Source organism: Arachis ipaensis, chromosome B3 (genome assembly GCF_059453495.1).
Source record: "Arachis ipaensis isolate K30076 ecotype BB chromosome B3, ASM5945349v1, whole genome shotgun sequence".
In the NCBI taxonomy this organism is placed as follows: domain Eukaryota; kingdom Viridiplantae; phylum Streptophyta; class Magnoliopsida; order Fabales; family Fabaceae; genus Arachis; species Arachis ipaensis.
This window is the reverse complement of record NC_142438.1, coordinates 129,892,422-129,902,965: the sequence shown is the minus strand read 5'-3', so window position 1 is coordinate 129,902,965 and position 10,544 is coordinate 129,892,422. Positions and strand designations below refer to the sequence as shown.

Sequence of the window (10,544 nt, the reverse complement as noted above, 5' to 3'; positions counted from 1 at the left end):
TGATTTCTATGGTTTCAATATTTAAGGACATGAAAACGATATAAGAAAATGGTAGACAAAAGTGTCTTCGAGCAACCGGCAATTAAGTAAATCTAATTCTACCACAGAACACAATGCCTTTGCTAGTTATGACGACATCATATTATCATAAGCTTACGACTCGGTTACAGAGATACCCTTCACCCATTTGACATCATAACATGTGTACAATACAATACTACAATGATTCTTCGTGTCTTCCATGCTACCTAGACATCAGGATCAGGCAGAAGCCAGCAATCAAGGATTAACATTTGTCGGCCTTCATAGTTCTGCAGTTATGATATGCAGTTCGAGCTGCTTCACTTTTTTGCCTGATATCTTCATACATCTTCAACGATGCCTCAGAAAATTTGGTCAGTCTATCAAGTAATTTGGTTAGGCTGGCCTGTATGCAGCACAAATTTGCAGATTCGTCTTCATTGTCTTCAATGGTTTTACTCTCAGCTTCAGCAGTGCTTCCTTCAGACTCGTTCTGTTTCTTGAGAAGTTGATCATTTTGGTGCTCCATTAGGTGGTGAAGATCAGACAAGAAGTTTCTGATTGCTTGACTTAGTTCCTCAGAGGGCAAAGCCTTGATCCCAACAGACCAATCGCGGCAAAGAACAAATATGGGTGGCGCCAAAACTCGGCGAGGGGAGAATGGCCTTCTGCTCTTGGATCGCTCCCTTGGATGCAGTATGCAGTTTTGCAGCCATCCATTGACAGCTTCCACATACGAGGTGTGGCTGTTAATCCAGTTAGCAAAGCTCAGACCAAAAATCTCAATTTCTTCATGAAGCTGCACCAATATATCTCTGCGCACCTCGCCTTGCAAGGTTCCTGTTGAGCTCCTAGAATGATATGCCAAGGAGATGGTGATGTACTGTGCATGATGGCATTCCAGCATGGCCTTCCACATCCTGGTTAATCTGCACAGCCAAGAGCAGCTATAGTTGTCAACCTTAGTTGTCAATGGTGCAAATCTTTAAGGATAGAAAATGGTTAATATAAACATAAAGATCTGAAGTCCTCAACTTACCCTTCTACTAATTCAAAAAGTTGTGGGTACAACTCTTCATCCCTGATGCTCTCAATTCGTTTAGATATGGTATCAACAGAATAAATAGCCACTATTATACGTGAATGCAGATCCTTTACAACAGACCGGGTTTTGTCAATCACATGAGTGCTTTGATCTTTTGCAAATTGATGTCTAAGCTGGCTACATTTTCGATCATAGTTCTTCCTGATGGATTCACTAGCCTATGATCAAGAGGAAGAAGAATTAAAAACACAAATTTTGGATGTGCATGCATTTATGATTCCATCAAGTCAAATAGATAATAAATAAAAAAACATGCTTATGATTTTATTACTCAAGCCATGAAGCCCTTCACTTTTCCTTTACAATAACTGTAATAGTACCTTTACTTCATCATAGAGTTTTCGCTCCCAGGCATACAGTCTGTCAAGGGTGGATGAATGGCTTCCCGCAATCATGCAGAATTCTTCAGCAAAGTCACTTCCACTGTCATCAATGTCTTCCTTCGATCTTGGTGTTAAAGGGTTCCTAGATGAGGATGACCGAGAAGATGCTGTTCGCCTCCAGCTAATAATTTTCTGTGCAGGCTCTGCACAAAAGGTGACAATTTAGTCCCTCATAAATATTCATCTTCTAGGAAACATTGACTAGGTATAAAGAAAAGGAGAAAATTTTGATAGAAATAGACAGCTTGTTGCTCAAGAAAAATATCAAACTGCTTCAAATCAAACATCATTATGACTGTCTCAAAGCTTTGTTACAAGGGGGAAAAACCTTACATATGCTTCATCATATAGCTCAAACTAGTATTTACTCATTAACCAACTTAACCATGGCTAAACCAATCATTGAACTGTTGTTTACTGAGTATCAATTACAAAATTGAGCTGCAATTTACCCTGGAAGATAGGTGTAGTCTTTCTGCCACAACAAGCAGGCTGGACAGATGTGATCAAAGCCGCAGCGGATGACTTCCCTATCAGAAGAAATGTGATGGAGACTAGTAAATAAACTTCACTGAGAATATGTCTTAACAATTTGTTGTAATTAAGTTGCAAATTCAGACACAAGTACGTATCTGGAATGATATAACAACCAAGGAAATACCTTTTGCCTCCGAATATCCAACCATGATTTTATTTGCCTCTAACAGCCTCAACACCTCCCTACCAGACTCAGAAGCTCGAATGAACCGGTGCTCTATATCCTTTATGCTTGAGAGAAAATCTTTAGCTCTGTGAGTGATGAACTCTGATGGATCCTCTCTTTGCGCACACAAATCTTTACCAGCTATGTTCTTCTCCGTCTTTGAACTGGACCTTCCAACACCACCATTGCCTACTACATTCTCTTTCATAACACCCCCATTGCTAGTTGATTCTAGCTGCTTCACTCCAACATCAGCCACTTGCTTGCTACCTCCAACTCCTCTAGAAACTACTGAATGATCAGAACAGTGTCCATATGAACTGCCATACTCATTTTCCTTTGTAACACCACCAAAATTTCTACTATGCTTCTCATCCGAGTTCAGCTTCATCGTGCCATTTCTATCCGAACCAACACCTAACCATTGATCCCTAGCAGCTCCAAACACAGTTGAACCACCTTCCTCTTCATGGCAACATTCACTAGTAGCATGCCCTACAAACCTGAAGCTCTCATTGTCCTCCACAGGGTCAAAGAAATCCCAAGATTCACCTGACTCGGGAAGAGGAGGTGGTGGTGGGGGCATTGTGAATACATTGGATTCATCATCCAAAAAACTGTCACCCCCACAAGCATTGACCCTAACAGTGACAGAAGCATTCCCCCCTGACCTCATGTAACTGAGTGTAGTCACAGGAGGGGAAAGGGGACTATGAAATTCTGGCAATGGTGAGTCAGAAGCATCAACCTCTACCTCAGCAAGATGTGACGGTGGTGATGATGGAGAAAGGTAGCTACATTGAGATGGGGTTTTATCTGAAATTGAGAGAGAAGACTCCACCAAGACCTCAGCTTCAGAGTACCTCCGGAGAGCAATGCCAACGTTTCGAAGAGATTGAATGTAAGAAACGTGTGCGGCGGCGAGAGCATACCTGGAATCAACGGCGACCTTGATGAATCGGTTGCGATCCCTGCAGAGGGTCAAAGCTTCGTTCTTTTGGGGTTTGGAGTTTGCAGTACCCATTACCCCTTTACAAGATTACACCCATTTCATTGTGGAGTGTGTAGTGTTGATTTATGAGAAATGGGCACCATTGATGAAATCAAAGAGGGTAACAGTGTGGTTAATGAGTACTTTGACAGTGTAAGCTTGTTGCAGAGAGGGTCAGGGCAACGAGCAATGACCAATGAGGAGAGAAAAAGAAAGTAAAGGGAGAGAAATGGAGAATCCAAAAAACCAAAGAAGGAGAAACAAAAAACGTGAACGTGAACGCGGCTTCCTTCCATTTCCAGTGACTAAATTTCTGCATAACTTTATTAGTCACTCACTCACCCTCGTTTTCTGTGTTTGTGTGTCTCTGTCATGCTCTTCCGTTTTATAATTATTTGAAAAAATATTATATGCATATTTTTGTATTTTTAAAAATAATTGATAAGTAGTAATGGCTTTTACGATTAGGCTGATTGATATAGTGTTTAAAAGTATTTGTCTAATTTATTAAAAAGAGTTAAAAATTATCATAAAAAATAAATTAAGCAAAATTTAGACACTAAATTATAAACATCCTAAAATTCACCTTGCGAACTATGCCATGGAAGAAAAGAAAAGCTTCTTTTACTTTATTTGTACTTGCCACCAAGAATGAACTGGGGAAGTGTTATACCATAGTGTACTTTGGTGAGTGACACCATCATGTGTTTATTAAACCTCAATTGAAAGCATGTCTAATCCGTTGTTTTTTGAGTGTAGAACTCAGACCAATAGTTTCTACTAACTACTCATTTTCTCAGCAAATAAATTTCCTATGCCACATGTGACTATTCCTCGTCATAATGAGTACGGGTAATTTGATTACCCATTTCAAACTAAATCGAAACGATTATAGTACCTTTTGGATTCGATGGATAATTAAATACAATTAGATCAGACTCAGTTAAATCCAACTTTAATTAGTTTTGGTATTAATCTTAAAATTGTAGATCCGAATCAATTTAATTATTCGATTAATTTAATATTAATTAAAAAAATAAAATTTAATAATATATATAAATTTATTTTTTAATTCTAAAATCTTTTAAAATTCAAATTATAATAATTATTTAAGTTTAAATTGATAATATATTACTTTTTTTAATATTATTATTATATATTTATAGTATTTAGATTATTTTTAATTTTTTTTTAAGTTTTTTTTTTTAATTTTATTTTCAATTGGATATTCAATCATCTGAACCGATCCAATCCAAATTGATTTGGATTGGTTTGGATCCATTCACTAACAATTATAAATCTAAACCAATTTGTTGAGTTTAAAGAAACAAAAATAATAATTCGATAATGACTAACATTATAGTCTTAGGTTGATAAACTTTTAATTAGTATCAGAGCTTGGTTTCAAGAAATCAAGTTTTACAACTTGGAGCAAAGATCAAATGACTAATAATATGAGTTCGAACGTCTTGACTTACACACTCACTGAGGGTCAGTCCAACAATAGACATCCCTTCTACAAGGCAACAACTACAACTACTGAAAAAAAAGAATGCAGATATTTGTACAATACGTTTATTACAATATTTGAAAGATCATCATGAATGGTTCCCAAGTTTCAACTAAAACAAGTGTTGAAGGAGTTGTGACTCCCAAAAAAGAAGTATAATAAAACGATGAAGACAAAAAAAATGGTGGAGATGAACACAAAGGCAATCAACATGATGTACTGCTCAATTAGTTTTGAGGAGTACCAGAAGGTATTAAGGTGTAAAACAACAAAAGAGATTTGGGATAAATCCTAAGTCACTCATGAGGGCACTGAACAAGTAAAGAAAACAAGGATCGATATGCTAAGAAAAGAATATGAAATATTCACAATAAAAGAAGGAGAAACTATCGATAAAATATTCGAGAGATTCTCGGTCATCATCAATAGCTTAGATGCTATGGGGATGACTCACTAGTGAGAAAAATACTGAGAAGTCTTACCAAAGAGTGGAAAACCAAATATATTTTCATCTCTAAAAGGAATAACCTAAACCAAATATCATATGATGGGTCGAGAGGCAAACTGTTGGCCTATGAATCCACCCACTTGAACCGAGACTCGAAGAAAAAAGGAGTCGCCTTAAAATCTTGCATTGATTCAGTAGAAGATGATTCTAATGAAAGTTTATCAGATGACGAAATTGTATTTTTTACTAGAAGGCTAAGGAGGCTCATGAAAAGCAAAGAAAAAAACAAAGGTTCAAACTCAAAAGAACACAAGAGAGACCTTAGTAAGATCATTGGTCATCACTGCATGGAGGCCGATCACTTCAAGTATGACAGTCCCAAGTTCAAGAAGGAAGACAAGATGAAGAAGTACAAGGACTTGGAAAATAACTCCAATGAAAAGAAGAATCTGAACATGAAGCTCATGATTGCTTTATGGCTAATCAAGATCAAGTTGAAGAGGTAAACTACCACATCCTAACTAATGAAAAACTCCATCAAATGATTAATGATTTAACTGGACATGTTAGAAAAATTTTGAATAAATGCTAAAAATATGAATCTGAAAATGATTCTTTAAAAGCAGAAAATGCATTCCTTAAAGAAAAACTAAGTGAAACCAAAGATGTTGATTTAATTGAAAAAAAATAAATAGCTTAAATCTAAAAATAAAATGATTGAAAGTTTAAATTAAAACATAGCTAAATTTACTCAAAGTTCTGAAACCTTGGACAAACTACTAACTAGTCAAAAACCCTTATTTGAAAAATTTGGGCTAGAATATTATGACTAGAATGAAGCTATTTTTGAAAAATATTTTGTTGAAATTGAAGCTTCAACTTTTAAAACCAAATGATTTCAAACCTTTCATCACTTGAAAAAATTAGCAAAAAGGAATCATTGTCAAACATGCAAAAAACATGGTCATTGATCTCATCAATGTTTTATTTAAAAAAAAATTAGAAATAAAGTGTATAAGGTTGTTAATAATTTCAATGTTCTTGGACAACCAAGATATTTTAACATCAAAAGATCCAAATTGATTTGAATACCTAAGGTCACCTAAAGTATTGTGTAAATTTGTCTTGTATCCAAGAAAAAGAAGGATATATGGTACTTGGATAGTGGATGCTCAAGGCACATGACCGAAAAGTCTACATTCTTCATCAAACTCAATAAGTACGATGGAGGATTCGTAACTTTCAGTGGATGAAAAGGGAAAAATCATAGCCGTAAGTAAAGTAGGTAAAACTTTTTCACCTTCATAGATAATGTATTCTTGGTTGATGGATTAAAGCACAACCTTCTAAGCATTAGTCAACTATGTGATTTGAGTTATTAGATTACTTTCAAAAGGTTGGAATGCTTAGTTGTTAATGAAAAATTTGGTGACATTTTATTTGTTACAAGAAGATGTAATAATGTGTATGGTCTTACTTTAGAGAAATTTAAAGAACAAAATGTAGCATGTATTTGTGTATAAATATATATGTGATTTAATTTATTTTCAATGTATATTTATATTTTAGCATGTATTTTATACTAGTAATTGACTTTGATGGCTTATTTTGGTGTACAAGTAGTATTACTCTATTCTATATTGTCATTCATCACATAAAGAATGGTATCAAATGAAATAGAAACAAATGAATTAAATATGTATTAAATATTAAGTTGGAATAATTATATAAATATAAAGAGATAATCTAAATATTTGGATGAATATAGTTTATTAATATATAGAAGGTATAATCTCAATAGTTGATTTTTTTATATAATAACAAATTTAGTTACTTATTTTATTTTTTTATTAGTTAAAATGTGTTTTTAAATATTTATTTTTTGTAATATAATTAAATATCAATATAATAAAAAGAGATTAATTTCTCATTCCATATAATATGTATAAAATTTTTATTCATAAATTAAAAAATTAAACCATGAACATCCCCGACTTCACGCAAAAAACACACTGTAATTTTAAAGGACACAATCCTTGCATGTGTTCCAAAATACATAGCACACGTGTTGTTATAATTTTACAAAAGACATGATCCAAAATATTGTTATAACAACTTCATTCCCACTTCGATGGACGACTAGTCCTCTCCACTTCTCTCTCACTGCTCCTCCTTCACTTCTGATCTCAGTTTTCCTTTTTCCTTCGTTATTCTCACTATAGCTACATGTACATGAACGGACACGCCAACGGTTGGCGGTTGGCGGGTGGCAAGTGGAGATGGCGGTTGGCAGGCGGATGACCGATGGCGCGCCCATTCATGTCCATGTAACTAGAGTGAGAATAACGAAGAAAAAATAAAAACTGAGATCAGAAGTGTGAAGGAGGAGCAGTGAAAGAGAGAGAAGTGGAGAGAACTAGTCGTTCAACGAAGTGGGAATGAAGGTTGTTATAACAATATTTTGGATCGTGTATTATAACAATATTTGTGCTATAGTATTTTAGAACACATGCAAAGATCGTGTCCTTTAAAATTACAGTGTGTTTTTTGCGTGAAGTCGGACTGTTCATCATTTAATTTTTTAATTTATGAATAAAAAATTTTATACATGTTATATGGAATGAGAAATTAATCTCTTTTTATTATATTGATATTTAATTATATTACAAAAAATAAATATTTAAAAACACATTTTAACTAATAAAAAAATAAAATAAGTAACTAAATTTGTTGTTATATAAAAAAAATCAACTATTGAGATTATACCTTCTATATATTAATAAACTATATTCATCCAATATTTAGATTATTTCTTTATATTTATATAATAATTCCAACTTAATATTTAATACATATTTAATTCATTTGTTTCTATTTCATTTGACACCATTCTTTATGTGATGAATGATAATATAGAATAGAGTAATGCTACTTGTACACCAAAATCAGCCATCAAAATCAATTACTAGTATAAAATATATGTTAGAATATAAATATATATTAAAAATAAATTAAATCACATATATATTTATACACAAATAATATTGCAAGCCTGTTTGGGACATGCTAGCATGTTTCAAAATCTCTAAACTTGTCAAAAGGAACTTAGTTAGAGGTCTTCCTAAAATTCAACTCGAAAAGACATTACTTGTGATACTTGTCAAATGGGTAAACAAACTAAAAGTTCTTTCAAATCCAAGATGTTTCAACTAAAAGACCTTTGGAGTTGCTACACATTAATCTTTTTAGTCTTACTAGAACTCAAAGCCTAGGAGGTAAACACTATGGCTTAGTTATGGTTGATGAATATTATAATATTCTATCACACAGAGCCTTATGCTTAAGTCGTAAAGAAGAGGTGGTGAGGTATTATGACCTCTAAAATAGAAAACACGTATATAAATATAGTTTAAATTAAAGAAATTATAACTAGGAGCCTTGAAGAAGAAGCTAAACAAAGTCAAAACAGAAAATCGCATCACACTCGTCCGGACTTGACCTGTAAAGCTAAGGCCGGCCAGAGTATAACTATATATATATATATAAACATAACTCAAACTACAATATAAACACCTATTTCTCCATTGTCAACCTCTAGGAGGGACTTACACAAAAATACAGGGCGGAGAATCTATTTACACACATATAAATAAACATAATACAAAACACCAAGTCCCAAAAGAGTTCTTTGCTTCCAAAGAGTCTCCAGAATACTCAGTGAGGTGCCTCTCGACCTGCATCTAAAAAAAATAGCAGAATATATATGGAATGGGAATTAGTTCTCAGTATAGTTAAGGCATCCACATAGATAATATATAAGGTCGCGAAAAAATTAGAGGCATTCCTAGAACTCTGGCACTCTGATTTTAACTTAAAGATTATACTAAATCAGAAATTCGGTACTCTATCTAAGGAATTCCGATACTAATCTAATTCTTCACCTTTTGTCTCTTTAACCTCCTAATCACTGAGTGGAACAACCCTCATCATGCCACCACCATATGAGGGATCTCTCAGATACATACATATACAATTCAAACAAAGAAAACACAGATACAACAAGTAGAGCAAGTAGCAAATAAGTATAGTTAAGCAGATAGGCAAGCCAAAACAATGTACACTCAAGCAAAACATATAAATGCATATGATGTATGCCTGTCCTAGGGCTGATGAGTCTCATTTGTCGGTTATATAGCCAAACCCAACATGTCCGGTAGCTACCCGGATATTGTCTCTCTATTGTGTACAATCATCTCAGTACATCGGCTGATCGTTAGAGGGAGAGTGTCCTGTCACCATTAGAGAGAATATGTGGTCTATCACTATTAGAGTGAATACGTGCCTTGTCACCATTAGAATATGTACCCTGTCACCATTTGCAACCAAAGAGAATTCATAGACATATTCATCATCAATCATCGTCATCTTTCATTATCATAATCATTCTTATCGTATCCTAATCAAACTCATTCATCATCATCTCATTCAATTGCAATTCATCATTATTATCATCATCTTTATTAATTACTTCTCATTCAGTGTTATCAATACCTCATTAACTTAGTTATCCACTTCGAAATTCCTTCTCAATGTCTACTTAACTTACTCAACATGTTCACCCTTGTTCCATAGCTTAAAAACTCGCTAACGGACCCTAAACAGGTGTTAAAGAGATTTGGAAAGTTAGAGAATAGGTTAAATCTCAAAAATGAAACTTTTTCAAAAGAGGGTGGCCATGCGTACGCATGCCACCTGCGTACGCATGGGTAAAAAATTTGCCAAAGTTGCGTACGTGAACCACCCTTGCGTACGTGGGTATCTGGAGCAAAGGCCTTGGTTCGCGTATGTATAAACAATGCTGCATATGCACGCATTCAAAATTTTACATTCTCGCATACGCATGCCCTCCGTGTACACATGAATGTCATTTCTTTTTAAAAAGCTGTTAAATTGCAGAAAACTATTTTTTCATACCAAACTTTCGACGCGCATAACTTTTTCGTTAAAAATAATTTTTTGTTCGTTCTTTGAACGTCATAAACTTCACGGACCCAATTTTCATTCAAGATAAGTTGTACAAAATTTAGAGGTCTGGAAGTCAAGTTATGGCTCGCCAAAGTTGGTTGAAAATTAATTTTTACTAAAGTTTACAAAACCTCTAATTTTTCCAAACTCCTCAATTTTAAACCAAAGTTTCATAACTATAAAAATACCAAATGTGTTCAAAACATATTCATATACTCTCCACTCATTTCACAACATGCTAACATCCAAAACCTTCATTCTATTCAACAATTTCATTCATGATTTCTCATCAATCATCAACATTTCTCATTATATACATACCATGTCTACTCAAACAAAACAACCAATTCATGTCAAT

At 34.1% G+C, this 10,544-nt stretch overlaps 1 protein-coding gene across 1 annotated transcript; it reads right to left on the bottom strand.

Annotated features, from left to right (window-relative positions):
- Positions 1–10: 10 nt before the first annotated feature.
- Positions 11–3,585, bottom strand: LOC107631104 (bZIP transcription factor, putative (DUF630 and DUF632)). Its single transcript, XM_016334434.3, has 5 exons — positions 2,171–3,585; positions 1,962–2,039; positions 1,447–1,652; positions 1,061–1,284; positions 11–950 (listed from the first exon to the last, which is right to left on the bottom strand). Exons 1-5 carry the CDS (start codon positions 3,234–3,236, stop codon positions 287–289), a joined length of 2,238 nt encoding a protein of 745 aa, XP_016189920.1. The 5' UTR covers positions 3,237–3,585; the 3' UTR covers positions 11–286.
- Between the last annotated feature and the right edge of the window lie 6,959 nt (positions 3,586–10,544).